The 16,423-nt window shown below is 42.0% G+C and overlaps 1 protein-coding gene across 1 annotated transcript in view; it reads left to right on the forward strand.

The window, feature by feature from the left end:
- The window catches only part of FLT1 (fms related receptor tyrosine kinase 1), a gene marked incomplete at its 5' end in the record, with an annotated part of 171,621 nt that overhangs the window by 57,859 nt on the left and 97,339 nt on the right, over nt 1-16,423 (forward strand). The window contains 4 exon segments of the mRNA XM_079721561.1: nt 64-238; nt 1,236-1,353; nt 3,470-3,639; nt 3,992-4,151. Of these exon segments, the coding sequence (XP_079577687.1) occupies nt 64-238; nt 1,236-1,353; nt 3,470-3,639; nt 3,992-4,151 (623 nt within the window).

Below are 16,423 nucleotides of genomic sequence, written 5' to 3' on the forward strand. Positions count from 1 at the left end.
AATGCTGTAACTCTGAGCGCGAACAATGACTCCTTCTACATTTGTTACACGTTTTCTTTCTAGATAAATAAGAGAGCCTCTATAAGGCAACGAATTGACCGACGCAATTCCCGTAACAATGTATTCTACAGCATTCTTGTTATCAACAAAGTGCAGAACAAAGACAAAGGACTGTACATTTGTCATGTGAAAAGCGGCCCGTCATTGAAATCTGTTAACACCTCAGTGCATATATATGGTAAGCAACCCATGCTCTGCTTTCTAATCATTGCAGGATTGGAGGGTTCTATTAAAAAAAAAAAAAAAAAAGTAAATTTTCTTTTGGCCAAGAGGTACACTGTCATGAACAAATACAACTTTGTCCCCCTCCGTCCCCCTGCCAAAGAGCAAATCACATTAATTGTTCTTTAAATGTAATACTTTTGCACTGGCTAGAGAATCTTTTCCTTACAAATTTATTGTGGCTAATAAGTCAGGTATTAGAATCTATATGAAATTCTTTATTTAGTGTTGCGTATAAACAAAACAGAAAAATACAGTCCGTTTTACCTTCATTTTCTGGGAGAAATTTCTCAGGCACTACTGATTTAGAGAAAAAGAGGCTGTGATAAATTATTTAGAATTGATGCTCTTTTATCTCTGGTTTTATGCTCATGAAATCCTAATAGTTTTGCTTAGTTCCAGTAGGCAAATTCTGTAAAGAAAATACTTCAACCTCTTTAGAATCTTTAATAAACCTTATTTATTTCTACCACTGAAAAGAAAAACTTGTAAGGAACAGAAGCTAGGGGACCGTTCTATCAACAGCCTTTGATATTCTTTTGACTTTCTCCAGTTGATGTCTTATATCAAATTAGTTATTTTAGAAGGGCGTGGAACAACCTTCTCCCATGGTATTCACATTGGCCGGGTAGATTTTTAGAAGTATCTTTATACTTTTTTTTCTTGTTTCAATATAGGTGTTTAAGGTGTTTTACTTCTGTTGCCCTGCCCCTGGGTTTTTATATCCCTGGGACCATTTGATTTTGCAAGTATTAAACCAGTCAGAGTACTTCTAAGTGATTTTATTCACTGATCAGCATTTGGGCTCACCGATGGCCTTGATCATAATTCAGCTCTATTTATTCATTGGTTGCACCCTCCTTGAATGAGGCAGCGCGTTGGCGTTTTTCGGTTTTCTTTTGTTTACATAAATGTAGTCTTTTCTAATGGATTTATCACTTCTCTTTTCGAAGATAAAGCGTTCATCACAGTGAAACCTCGACAGCAGCAGGTGTTTGAGACTGTAGCTGGCACACGGTCTTATCGGCTCTCTGTGAAAGTGAAGGCGTTTCCCTCGCCAGAAGTTGTATGGTAGGATCACAGTTCTGTTCCTAGCAGCTTAAGATACGCTTTGTCAGTAGGAAGATGCAGGAGCCCAGTGACTTGAATTCCTGAAAAGAAACAAAACAAGATAAGCTTCCCAGACAGCAGTGAAGAACTAAGAACTTGGGCTGGTTTCTGGGCTGGGAGGGGAGTGGGTGGGAAGGAAGATAATGTAAATAACAGGCTGGAGCAAGGGATTCGTTTTCTGAGCGCTCATTTCAGTGTAGTCTTCACTCCCTGAGACTAAATTTGTGCCTCTCTAAACCTTCCTGTGATGTCAGCGTCCTCTGAATGGATTATGTTGAGCAACGATTAGGAAGCATCTCTAGTGTGTAACATGCTCTATTAACCCTGAAGAAGTGGGCCCTTGTGATGAGGATAATAATTCTCTTCTTATCGAAAAATAATTCTTTGAGATACAGCTGGGCTGAAAGTTCCAGTCTTGTTTTAAAATTAAACAAAAATAGAGACAAGACTTATTCATTGGCAGGGATGCACTCATGGCCCTACTTGAACTAATTAAGGGTTTTTTGGCTCAAAGTTTGCAAATTCAGAAACTCTTTAAGCGGTCTTTTTTAATGCGAGCCCAATACCTGCTGTAAAACAATGTAATCTGTTGATAATCTGCAATCATTTTGTTAAATCATTTTGAAACGCCAGGATCTTTGGCTCAAGCCACCACATTCTAAACAAAGGGTACAAAACTGATTAGGAAAACAACCCATACGATATAGAATCTCAACCATAGCTTGTTTTGCTTTCAGTATCATATGGCTGTAGCATTTGTTTTCAGTTTCCTCAGATCGTTAATAGGGAATTAAAGAGAAAATGAGACTTTGTGCTATACCCCTTCATGCTGTCGCAGTAGAAAGGAGATGTTTTTGTTTGTTTCATAGGAAATTTACTATTAAACTTTTTAGATATTATGAATGTACATTATTCCTGAATAGGAATTGAATTGCTCTGGGAAGTACATTCCCTTTTTCAGTATCTGAGAGTATCCCCAACTGTTCAACACTGCTCATTTCTTCAGTAGCTAAGTAGCAAGGACCTAAAACAAACCAAAAATATCAACCCATTTTGGAAAATACTGACTTGTTTAGAGGAAATAATTTCAAGGATACTAAAATGGGATTTGTAATCACAAAATAGAGCATAGGCATTTTAGCTGCTTTGGAACTGAGACCCACTAGTAATGGGAATTTGTTTGCATGACTATGTAATACATGCATGACTACGAACCAGTGCCGTTCCTAATATTACAGCTTTATGCAGAACACAGTAAATTCCTACTAACAGATGAAAAATGCCCATTGAAAGGACTGTCATTTAATGAAATCATAGAATTTTACAGTAAAAGAGATCTTTGAGAAACTCGGGGAAACTGAGGCTCAAATGGATAAGTTCAAGGCACACAGTGGGAGAGCCAGGGCAACCTTCCAAGCCCGACTCTCCGTTCTGTATGCAGCTGCATGGTATCTAGGCATTAAGTCTGTCGCTGCAGTTTAAAAAAATTCTTTTTAAGTTCATACCTTTTGTTTGAGTTCTTTGCCTTCACTTTTCTTCCCCAGGGGAAAGAACCTTGATAATCTTGGTTTCACTCTAGCTTATGAAAGGGCAACTGGTGTGACCATTTATATAACTAATAAGAACTCCACATGAGGCCACAATAGGAAAATCTATTTTTATTTTTATCTGGAGACGTGATCTAGTTGATCTGACTCACAATGACCCTTGTATTGCTAATGACCCTTGTATTGCTGATGGAGCCTCGTGGAGAACTCTGAAAAACATCTCAGATGGAATCAGCCTGTGCTTCTGGGTTATACTTATGTCACAGTGGTGACCAGTGTCCGTGGGGGTACATTAAACCGTCACTTGTCTTTCTTTTGGCTTACTTCTTTGCCAATCAGCATGAAGTGTTTCCCAGTCTAAAAATCCCACCGGGCTCTACTAAAAAGTCAGTGTCTAAATGTTTTAAATGAATATTGAGGATCCAAGGCTCAAGATGTCTAAACTGGATCTCACATCCTTAAATGGCAACGTTAAGGTGATACTGGAGAGGCAATGTGAAATGACTGACTGATCGTGCCCTTCACCACAGGTTAAAAGATGGGTTACCAGCCACTGAGAAATCTGCCCGCTATTTGGTTCGTGGCTATTCGTTAATCATCAAAGATGTGACTGCCGAAGATGCAGGGGATTATACAATCTTGCTGGGCCTAAAGCAGTCAAATGTGTTCAAAAACCTCACTGCCACTCTAATTGTCAATGGTAAGTTCACTGTTCAGACTTTCTTTTGGTTCTGGTGGGGGTGAAATTTGTGTCAAAAGTCAGGATAACGAAGAAAGCAACATTTTTTAAAAATTGTTTTAAAAACCACTTATTCTCCATCCCAACTATTTCACGGTTGCTTGTTTTCTTCCATAAGCAATATGATTTTCTTTTTATCATGGTGGCCGGAATGTACATACTCTTTTCAGTTGGCATTAGAATGACAGATCCGAGGGTTCTGTCCATGTGTGTTTCCCTGACAGCAACCCCAGCGAGAATGTGGTCCTTCGCTGTGGTCCAGGAGGGAGTCATGAGAACGGCTCTTGACCTCTGTCCTATTTTCTCCTTTCAGTGAAACCCCAGATTTATGAAAAGGCTGTATCATCGTTTCCATACCCGACTCTCTACCCACTGGGCAGCCGACAAATCCTGACTTGCACCATTTACGGTATCCCTCAACCTACCATCACGTGGTTCTGGCATCCCTGTAACCATAATCATTCCAAAGCAAGGTAGGGACAGTTCGTTTCTTGAGTAACTTTCGAATACTTTCTGACACCTGGACTCAAGGGTCTTATGGGAGCTGGCAGATGGCACGTGCGGTCCACTGGGGGCAGAGGCTTTCCTGCCTTGGGAAGAGGTAGGCAATATATCTACTCTTCTTCCTTACCCATGTCTAACCGTTTCATAGTTTTTCTCTCCAGCTTACAGTTTAAGGCTAGGAGCACAGGGACAGAATGGAGGTCACCCTGTGAGCCACTCTTTGGAACTCAGGTTGGAACTCGCCTCTCTTGCTTTCCAACCGAGAACACCCAGACTTTGGCCCCACCACTGCATCAGTTACACTGGTCTCCCCGTTTCCCACTCTGTAAGCACCGAGTTTGGCATCAGATCTTCCCACTGCTGAAGATCATTACCTTTCCTAGGCTCTGAGCGTGCTCCTTCCTCTGTCGGAAATGAGCTTCCATGCATTTTCTGCTTCCTAAGAGGTCCTCCTCTATCTTTCCGGGCTCAACAATGCCGTCACCTTCCCCACCCTCCAGACTTCTCATTCAGACCCCCTTCTCCCTCCTCAGCGTGAACAGCACTTTGCTGACACCACTGTCACGTCACAGGGTGTGCATACACTTGTCTTTTCTCTAAGCTAGGAGCTGATTCAGCACCTCTCTGTCTTTAGGGGCTGGCACCGTGTCTGGCACACACAGAAGCTCAGGGTGTATCTGCTGAATGAATTCAGCCCTGCCCTTGGTCAACTGTGCAGTGTTTCCTGTTGATGACCGAGCCCTGTTTGTTGTTTTCCATTACTGTTTAGTCTAGAGGATTGATACTAATGATAGTTCACAGGAGCAAATTTGAAGGACAGGAATAGAATTGGTAGGTGCAACTATCAGTCTATCTTACTATCAAGTAAGATAGTATTGAGACTGCTCAAGAATTATCATTAGGCCAAATATTTTCTTTATTGCTTTTAATTCCACTAGCAGAGTGGTTGGGAGAATTGCAGTTTTTTTTTTGTTTTAATTAGCTTGATAAAAAAGAAATGTGACGTAATTCTGGCATAAACAGAAGAGGCTATTTGGTTTTCTAGATTCTTCTTGCAGTTTCAACTTGTCTTCATCTTGTGTTTTAGTATTTTAAGGCATATCATTCTGATCGTGAAAGTTACTGGTAAGTTGTGGAATTCCTGAGTAGTAGCTATTTCCACACATCTGATTTCTCATCTGAGTGAATCATTTGCTAAGAACAGAAATATCTTGAATTTGCTAAGAATATGCATATCTTGAATACCTTCTTTACCACTGTGATCGTTCAACCCCAAAGAAAGTGAGATCTACTGAGATTTTATATTATTTATTTTGCTGATTTGGAGATGGACATCCATATTTATGGACTTGTCCCTGTAAGTATTTGTGCTAACGTAACTTGCAAATAAATTTAAAATAACTAACTTAAGCTGTTAGGTTTGGATAAAGGTATAGAGTTGAATTTTTATGGAATAACAGCCTTTTTAAGATATTCCTAAGTTTTGTTTTGACAATAGCAAATCTAAAATTTGAGTTCTGTTTAGGATTAGAGCTAGTAACTCTGAGAAAATAACAATTACGAATGATAGAACATAATATTATAAAGTTAGATTTGAATAATGCTAATAAAATACGGTTTGGGGAATGAGGTCAGCTGGAGCGAAACTTTGTAAACGTTACATCTCTCCTTCTGGTTTCTTTGTGGTGTATGGGATCCTTCTCCCATGTTACAGAGTAAGCTTTCCGAGGCATGGAAAGATAGCGTATTCCTCTTGGAATTCTCTCAAAATTCAGAGCAGTACCTTACATCTTCAGTAAATGTTTGTTGGCCATTTGACTTATTCTCTTACTGTTAAAGGCATTCTTTCTTTTTCTTTCTTTTTTAACCTATCACAAGACAGATCAGAAATGAAAGCTTTAACTCCTTCAGTGATGATTCAAATTGTTGCTTGAAATTATCTTCAGGAAATGTGCATATCCCTAAGAAACTCTCATTTTTAAAGTCAGTAGACTGAGTAGCTTGCCTGTGTCAGGTCCAGATTTGATGCTTGGTGGTTAAATCAGTACATTTAACGCAGAAATATTTTCAGAAAGATATATGGGACCTTTGTGCACTAGAAAGCAAATAGGAGAATTTGATTTTACCCTGCAGAGAGATAAAAGCTCAAACTGACAGGTAAATGAAGCCCTCTTTTACTACTAAAATTTTTCAAATATGTCTTTATATAAATCTATTTTACATACTTAATTTCAGTTGCAGACAGGAATTTTAGTGACATGTGAATAAGGGATGTTCAATTCCATGAATTTTAAAAACCTTACTTATTCTGGGTTACATAGTACATATTTGCAGAGTGGTATCTGCGCATCATTGTCAAAAGAGATTAGGTGATTAATATATACACATCACTCTTGAATATGTAGAATAGTTCTTGGTATTTAAATTTGAGGCTCTAGTTAAGGGATCTATCTATATAAGGACCACAACCAAAGCATTAGTTTTGAGGTTAGAAGGTATATGTTTTCAGTAGCTCAAAATTATTAATTGGTTTAATATGGCCCACTGGTTAATGGGTCTAAAGTAAAGAAGTTCAGACTTAAATTGTATAGTTTTCTGGAATCCAATAAATATATTTTTTTAAAACGATCAGAACAACTGCTCAACTAGTTCATCTTTGTGGGTATTAAGAGCCATAAATAAATGTAACAGAAACTTCCTCCTTTTTTAAAAAGAACATAACTCAGCAGCTTACCACATTTTTAAACTGTGGTTTCTGATTTACCTAGAATTTGTTCTCATAAAACATTAAGGGTGGGGGAGGGGTGGTTACTTTTAAACTCATGTATGTAATGAGCTGAGGGGAAATACAGCAGAATCTTTCCCTCCTTTTACTTTTCTGCAGATATGGGTGGTAAAGTAGTAGAAGTAGACTATTTCTTTTGAATTTTTAAAAACACGAAAATAAGTTACTAATTTTCTCATGCTTAGCAGCTGGCAGTGACTCCTTAAATAGATTGTCCTAAACTTGCCCCACGTCAGCCTGAGCATAAACCCAGGGAGCACACAGAAGGATGGTGAACTTACAGTACCTTTCACATGTGTGTAGTTTACAGCTTCTGTTCATATGAAATAGAGGTAATTCCATATACTTCATAGAGAGGATATGAGCATCCAATGAGGCAGTGTATTTGGGAAAGGTACAGAGTGCCATGGACATAATGCAAGGTTGTAATTATTGCTAGCATTAGGGTAAATGTCTCTCAATAAGGCTCTGAAACTTTTAAGGAACTTGAAAAGAATTTTCTGCCTACTGTAGACCTAGTTTCACAACAGTGAGAAATGTTTACCTAATATTTCTGAGAAGTGAACACAAACTGTGGAAAGTAAAATGTAATTTTGCCGTGTCTTAGAAATAGAAATCTCTAGTAGGTCTGGGTTATAGAATTGAGGAAAACGGAATTTATGATTTTTCAGAAGAAGAAAAAAGGAAACGGCCATGTAGATGAGCTAGGCAAAAGTGAGAAGAAGCTCAAGTGTATCAAGGGGGAATAAAGTGACTCCGCAGCTGGGTGGCCCGCCCCATTCATTTGTTTCCCGCCATAGGAGGAAGTGGTTCTGACCTGTGGGTTGGCCGAGGCTGGGATAGGGCAGAGCAGGACGTGAGAGAGCTGACCCCTGCTCGGGGAGCCCACGCTAGCCTTCGAGAAATTCACCTCCCCCTGCATTTTGAAGAACTAAGTAGGACTACTAACCGCCCACGCAGTGAGCTGGTCTTGATCTCATGGTCCGTGATAAGCTTTGCCACAGTGCTGGTCCAGTCTCACAGGAAACATTATTCGGATAAGGTTGCCCACTCAACGGAGGATGGCCTGTAAAGGAACAAGGAACAGTATTAGAGTCTTTGGGAGGGGCCCCTCTTTAGGGAATGGAAGAGGGATGGATTTGAGGAACCCAGGAGGAATGGGGAAAGGGCAGTCTGGTTCTTTTCTATAAGGAGGTTTAAGGCCGGCAGCCTTTAATGATGGCAGTTTGGGTTTTAGAACAGACATTCTTTAGATCACGGGCTATTTTAATTCCCTCTCCCCATCTAACCATCACAAATTATCACTTCCAGGTCATAAATAAATTACACTGATAGAGTTGCATATATTATTTTTTATATATATAAATTTATTTCTTTTTGGCTGCGTTGCTGCGTGCGGGCTTTTCTCTAGTTGCGGCGTGCAGGCTTCTCATTGCAGTGGCTTCTCTTGTTGTGGAGCACAGGCTCTAGGCGCGTGGGCTTCAGTAATTGTGGCTCGCAGGGTCAGTAGTTGTGGCTCGCGGGTTCTATTGCGCAGGCTCAGTAGTTGTGGCGCACGGGCTTAGTTGCTCCGCAGCATGTGGGATCTTCCCAGACCAGGGCTTGAACCTGTGTCCCCTGCATTGGCAGGTAGATTCTTAACCACTGTGCCACCAGGGAAGTCCCTATATCATCGTTCTTTAATGGAAAAAATGTTAGGTATATTAGATTCTTTGTGTAAGTCTCATTTCCTTCATCCACTATCTGTGATGACCAATAAAAATAGGTAGAGAGAAATCTGCTACTTCTACCGTGTTGACATTGCCCATATCTTACGATGCATTTTGCACATGGTCAGTATTCAGTCTAAATATACAGTCAACCGTCTATTATCACACAGATATTGATTGGGCACCAACCATGTGCCAAACAAAGATACGTAACATTTGTGTTTAGAATTTGTTTAATTATGTAAAGTCAGATCTATTTGGTGATTACTTATCCTCTCTATATACGGACCTGCAGGATCTCTCTTCCACAGCCTCAGGGATAGAGACCCGGGAATCAAGGAAATGGGTTCTATTCTTGGCCCAGTCCCTGACTTCTGTGTGACCTTGGCCAGTTATTTAATCTGGGCTTCAATTTCCCCTTCTGTGAATGGTAACTGCCGTGCTTCCCCTTTCCTGTAATACCCACCGAGTAACGAGTGAAGTGAGAAATTCACTTAAAATTACGTCTTCTTTCAAAAAAGCTTGAAGTGATTTCCTAGTTGTTGCACACTATTTTCCTTCTGCTTCTTACAAATTATAAAGCCATTGGACCTGAGGATTAACTCGGAAGCTCAGGGCCAAATTAACAGAAACAAAACAACTTATGAAAATAGAATGGTCATAAGAAAAGTCTTACTTGTGATTATGTATTCCGTGGTACAGAACTGACTCAGTAATGTCAATAATCACCCCTTAAGAAAAAAAATGCAGCAGCTCTTCCACCACTGGTGTCAACCCCTATTTTCCTCAGTGTCAACCTGGACGACCTCTGTCAGTTTTGGTCCAGCCCATACAGACCAAGGCATTATCATTCTTTGCCCAGTTAGCCCTAAAACTTTGCTTGACTCACTTGGTGTTTTGCCAGTGAACCCCTTCAGAATGCAAAGAAACTGTAGCTAGATTCTCAACTCAGGGAAGGTGGAGGGGCTAGCGTATTCTTTATTACTTTCTTAGCTAAAATTGTGGGTTTGCTAAGAAAAGCCTAATAGACATCCATGGAATCTCAAGGACCTGCTTCCAAAACTCTATAAAGTAAATCAGATTTTGGAGTCTCAAATAATTATGTGTTTAGACGTTTGATAGAAAATAATATTCCCTGTAACGACACTGTAAATCAACTATACTTCAATCAAAAAAGAAAAAGAAAGGAGAGAGAGAGAGAGAAAATAACATTCCCTGCCTCACACTTTGATTCCCCATTTCTGGAACACTCTTCCTTTGCTCAGCATGAGTGTGAGGAGACCACTCCAGGACTAAGTGTGCTAGGAGTTTCTGTGGGGGAGGGGTGGCCTACAAAATAAGGGAGGACAGGGGCATCTAGGAACTCCCAGAAGTTGCCTAATTGCATTTCTCTATTGTTTACGTCACCAAATTGGCAAAGAAAGGAAGGCCTGAATCATTAGGGATGTGTTAGGTCTAGATCATTTGAGGGAGACACAGTTTTGTGCATCAGTGGGGTTTGTAAAATTAACAGGGCAAAAACAAAACAATTGCTAATGGTAGTAGTTAATGAGAAATGTATTCAAGGACCCAAATTTAATTGACTACCAGCGTGAACGTCTATTCTTTCTATGCTGAAACAGTTTTGTATTGGATTTTCTGTCTACAAAATGAAAGTTTTACCAATTTTAGCATTGAAAAAGTCAACATCTCCTGGGGGCTAGATGTAGGTCAATGTCTGAGGGAAGCTGTAATTTAAGCAGACCTTTTCTTTTGGAAATATGACTACAGTCTATACGTTTTAATATTTAGCACGCTCCTTTTAAGCATACATACAATTTGTATCCACGTCTCGTGTGTGTATGGGTATGCAGACTCAAACCAGGCAGGCTCCAGAGAATTTTAACTTGCCACATGCAAAACCCTGAATCAAAACGGGGACTTTGAAGATGACCACTTCCCCCCAAGCCCACTTGAGCAGGACTTTGAGCTTAAACAAACAACGGAGCAAATCTGGCCATCTCCGGGAAGCTTTCATCACAAGCCAAAAGTGACTGCTCACTTGCTAATGGGAAACGTCTTGCGTTCTGTTATATAATTACGAGATGAGGAAGTGCTTGCCACCCCATGTGAGTACTCTGACAACAGCCCTTATTAAGACTTCATGCAAAGACCTGAGAACAGAGAGCGAGCTCATTTGCCAGATGCCTCTTTGCCACTTTTCTACACTTTGCGAGATTTCTTCCTCTTTTCCCACTCTTCGTAGGAATTCAGGGAGTCTGATGAATAGTTGTTCCTAATTAACTGTCTCCTGTAATTCCTATCAAACGTATCATTATGTGCTTAAATTAAACCAAAAGGCTGAATCATAGGAAGTCCATGCTGGATGGTTTTTAGAGGGATCTTTTGAGCAAAGTTCAGTGTAGTTTCCCAGGATTAGGAGGACCAGAAGGAAGTGACACACAATTTGGGAAGATTGGCAGAACCTCTCCTACTGTCTTTGGCCCATATTCACAGATTTTAAAAATTGAAGGGGCATTTTCATGACTGAATCTAGAAACTCCTGTCCTGACACAAGATCCTTAGTCATACATAAATAGGAGAAACCACTTGTAAAACATGCACCTATCCTTGGAAAGCTGCATTTTAGTTACATCTCTATTGGCTTGGGAGACTGTTTCTTGAAATATGGACCTTAGTCTGTGGTTTATCATGTAACTTCACTGCCTTTGTAGGTGAAAAAGCAGAACCTGGTGGATTGGAGTAGAAGGAAAGGTGTGATGGATTTAGACTCTGGCCCAGGTAGTGCTTCATAATGAGCTTCAATACTTGCTTCTTCATACCTTCTCTAGAAGCCTTATGGGATGTTTGGTCACCTTGAATGCAGTTGACTACTTCATGATAATAGCTGTAAGAGACTTCATCAACCAGCCCTTTCTAGTGCCAACGTTGCGCGCATCCCTTTCCACATTATCCCTAATCTGGGCAGCAATTCTACATCATGGCCATAATTTCCCCATAAGGAAAGAAGCTCAGAAAGTTATTTCTCAGGTGTTTACAGATCGTGGAGTAAGAGAGGCTAAGTAGGTTGGCATTTCAGCAGGTTACTATTCATTGGTGACCCATGGGACTCCTCAAGTGGATCACCGTGGGCTCCCCGAGAAAGGAACCGAAATCCCCGAGGGGACAGGGTTAGGAGAGCACTGGCCTCACTTCTTGGGTTTACTCTTGTCCCCAGTGATCACAGAGTCCACTGGCTGAGTTAGAGTTGAACTGGGGCTGGAGAAGGAGGTTAGCGGCAGTTGGGGGAATTTGACTCCCATAGGACCGTCTCTTCAGGAACCAGGAATGATGAGCTGCAGGTGGGAGGAGACCCTCTGAGGGGCTAGAAAGCCCAAGGGGATGAGCAAGCCTAAAGAGGACCAACCTCAGGAGGACAGCAAGTCAAACAGTTAATTTGGCACTTTTCCTATGGCCACTTTCCTCTCTGTGACTTTCCCACCACGCAGGCGTTTTTGATCTCTTGCAGGGAAGTCCCATTCCCTCTCATTCATTGTTCAGGATTAATTTTCTGGGTCAGGATTCAGCAAGCACTCAGCCCTCCGGGGGCCTCACAGAGCTCATGGAAGACTGATGAAAGGAGATGAAGGAGAAAGAGGGAGAGCTTACAGCTGATGAGTGCGTGAAACGGGCACACGGAGGCTGCAAACCTCAGCCTCAGCGTGGCTGGATCTAGGCACTCTGAACGATTCATTCGCTTAGAATTTAAGACATTTTGGGGGCTTCCTTGGTGGCACAGTGATTGAGAATCTGCCTGCTAATGCAGGGGACACGGGTTCGAGCCCTGGTCTGGGAGGATCCCACATGCCGCGGAGAAACTGGGCCTGTGAGCCACAACTACTGAGCCTGCGCATCTGGAGCCTGTGCTCCACAACAAGAGAGGCCGCCATAGTAAGAGGCCCGCGTACCACGATGAAGAGTGGCCCCCGCTTGCCACAACTAGAGAAAGCCCTCGCACAGAAACGAAGACGCAACACAGCAAAAATAAACTCCTACCCCCAACATTTTCTTTAAAAAAAAAAAAAAAAAAAAAAGAATTTAAGACATTTTAAATATCGTATGATATCACGGAATCTAAAAAACCAATCATACAAATGAACTTGTTTACAAAACAGAAATAGAGTCACAGATGTAGACAACAAACGTATGGTTACCAATGGGGAAGCGGGGAGGGATAACTTGGGAGACTGGGACTGACATATACACACTAGTATGTATAAAATAGATAACTAGTAAGAACCTACCGTGTAGCACAGGGAACCCTACTCAGTACTCTGTGATGACCTGTGTGGGAAAAGAATCTATAAAAGAGTGAACGTATGTATATGTATAACCGATTCACTTTGCTGTACAGCAGAAAGGAACACAACACTGTAAATCAACTATACTCCAAGAAAAATTTTTAAAAATTAAGAAAAAAGAGTTTAAGACATTTTAGAGATTAAAAAAAAGCTTGTTTTAGAGATGAGAAACTGAGGCTCAAAGATAATTATCCCTCACCTCACAGCTAGATAATGGCAAGCCCAGGACTAGACCCAAGTCTTGGAGTTCTGTCTATTATTCCTGTTTATTCTTATTTCCCCCACGACATTGTATAGAGTCCCCATGGGAAGTGCTTATAATCTGGTTGAAAAAGCGAACCAACATGGTTTCAGTGGATGGCAGATGGTGAGCACTGCGGTTAAGGGGGAGCATTGTGGAGAGGGGAGATCTGGGTCCTAAAGGTGATGGGAAGGTGCTGGGAGGTCAGATGGAAAGGGGGAGGGACAGATGTGATAGAGGGACACGGGGAGAGGATGGTGGAGGAGTTGCTTGGAGGGTCACTGGCTGGCTCACTGGGATGAGCGAGAATCAAAACCAAATCTGGAAAGGGTGCTTCGGACCTGACGTAGACTTTCTTGAGTGGGGGCTAAATAATTTGCCAGCCAGTCCTTCTGCTTGAGCTCGCCTTCCCTGGCCAGTGCCCCAGTACCCTGCTCTCTGGTTAGCAGGGTTCCCCGCCCCCCGCCGCCATTGTGCTTACAGCGTGATGGACTTGTACAGACTCGGGGGTGGGGCTCTTTCTCCTGTCCTCGGCCCGTGTTATGTGCACTGCAGCTCTGAAGCTCGCCTTCTAGGTCAGAAGGTCAAAGGCTCGGGTTTTCACTCAGGCCTTTTAAAAAGTTGTACAGCTGCTTATTATCCCATTTTTCTTAGGCCTTTCATGTTCCATACGCCTTGTCCTCAGCACTGAAAACCACGTGAGATGATCATGGATTGCTACCTTATTGAGAAATCCTCTTTGGTGAGTGTGACAAAGTCTTTGGATAAGTAAGGCGAGGAAAACGAAAATGGGTGTTTAGAAGCTACTTAGCACCAAACAGAAGGTTATGGCCAATTTAGAAGACTGCAGGGCCTAGGGTTTCTATTTTTATTTTCCTTAGAGCTGAAACTTATTAAGCACCTGTCTCTAGGATAAGTGCTTAATCTGTGCTTTAGATGTATCATCTCATTTAATTCTAACAGAACTTCTACGACGCAGGGGACTATGGTACTACCATTTCCTAGATGAGGCACGGAGAGTTCCAAAGACCTTGTTAGGAACAAGTCCGTCACGCTGTAAGCGCAGTGGGTGGCCGGGGATGGGACCCTGGTAACCAGAGAGCAGGGTACCGGGGCACTGGCCAGGGAAGGCGAGCTCAAGCAGAAGGACTGGCTGGCATATTATTTAGCCCCCACTCAAGGAAGTCCACGTCAGGTCCGAGCCGCCCTTTCCAGATTTGGTTTTGATTCTCCCTCATCCCAGCGAGCCAGCCAGTGACTCTCCAAGCATGTCACCACCCAGCACTTCATCTGTCACTGTGAGGCTTGGTGTTGTAGCAACTATGTAGACATTAAGTTGGATGATTTTTGGTCAAAAGCTCATGATCCAGAAAGCAAATATGCTTTGAGAAGAAGCCTGTGTGATGACATCAAGAGCCACTTTTAAAAGGCATGAGGATGCAGAAAGGCCGTATAGTCTAGAGTTTAAGGACATGGGCTCTGGAGCCTGAATCCCGACTCTGCCACCTACTGCCACCTACCAGCTGGGTGATTCTGGGCAAAGTAAACCACCTCTCTGGGTCCGAGTTTCCTGATCGGTACAATCGAGGTAACAGCACTGACATCCTAAGGTTGTTTAGGGGAATTAAATGTGATTATATATATGAAGTACTTAGCCCAGTGGTACTTAGCCCAAGTCTGTTTGCTAAAAGTTTTCCAATATTTTTGGTTGCTCTGGGGCCGCCCACTGCAAAGCTACTTCCCTCTGAAGTAGCATCAGATACACACAGGTATCCTGTGAACGCTGACAATCTGACAAAACGATCCATGCTGTTGGGTTCATGTCCTCCCAGGAAGTATGCTTGCATCTTTGGACAGGCCTTCTGACTATGGTGATTTACTGCAAAGAAATTAAGATGGGACCAGAAGTGACAGAATCTTCAGATTATGTAGGAAGTTAGAGGAGCTGTAATATCCTGGACCTACTGGCATTTCTGAATCCTGCCTCAGCTATTCAAACCCTCATTGACCCATGTACTGTCCGGCCTACTGTAGCGCATGGGCTCTGGACATTTTACTTGCTTGTGCTCAGTTGTCTTTGGATATTTTTCCATGCATGTGGCTTATCTCTTCAATAACCATATCCTTAATAATGGAAGGAAATAAATCTTGTACTTCTTTCAGAGGACATGATTCTACTTCTTAAATGGAATGTGTGTGAACAAATTAATTTTTATTTGAATCAAACAGTGCTAGTAATTTCCTAGCAAATGGTGCTAGTAATTGAAGACAAGAGAAGACCACTGCTGGTTAGTTATTTTCTGTTAGCCCAGAAGGTGCTTCTCCACATGTCAGCATCATTGCTTGAGTTGAAACTGTCCACCACTATCAACTCGTCAGACGCTGTGATGGGTTCATCCCAGGTCATTAATACTCCTCCTTGGGAACGGACAGCCCTGATGATGGTGACACAGCGCCTGGTTGAGGCGGGATGTGTGAGGTCACTGGAGGGTCAGCAGTGTCCCCTTTTTCAGCACGTTTGAGGTGAGTGATGGATGGCAGGGTTGACACCCACGTGAGCTCGAGTCCACATCTAACGCGTTATCGGGATTCGCTCTTCTCGTCAGGCCATAGCTGAGCGAGGACACGTGTGCGCTTCTGCTTCCCCGGGTAGTTAGACTAAGCCCTGAGGTTATGATGATGAATAAGACCTAGTCCCCACTCTTAAGTAGCTCTCAATCTGGTCAGATAATCACGGCTAACATGAGTGACATGTCTGCCGTGGACCAGGCACTGTGCCGAGCATGCTACACCAATTAACTCACTTAGCATTCACCAGCATGTTTGATGATGCAAAAAGATCTTCTCTGAATTATTTCCCTTCTATTTTTTTAATCCCTATAAGAAAACTGGTAAGACGTGGTAATGTGGCTTTGCTTCCTTTGAGTTGGCAATGTGAAAAACACATCCGTGCCCAAAGAATTCGAGGTGGTTCATAGAAAAGTACAATTAATAATTTAACAAATCTGGATGAAAATGGGGTAAGACAGAGATATGGCCCACATGCTTTACATGTTAGTTGTCTGGATGAAAGTGGGGTAAGACAGAGATATGGCCCACATGCTTTACATGTTAGTTGTCAAGAGAGAGAAAGAGACATGTAATAGACATTTACGAGAAGGGGCCC

The sequence above is a fragment of the Hyperoodon ampullatus genome, assembly GCF_949752795.1.
Source record: "Hyperoodon ampullatus genome assembly, chromosome: 16".
Classification (NCBI taxonomy): domain Eukaryota; kingdom Metazoa; phylum Chordata; class Mammalia; order Artiodactyla; family Ziphiidae; genus Hyperoodon; species Hyperoodon ampullatus.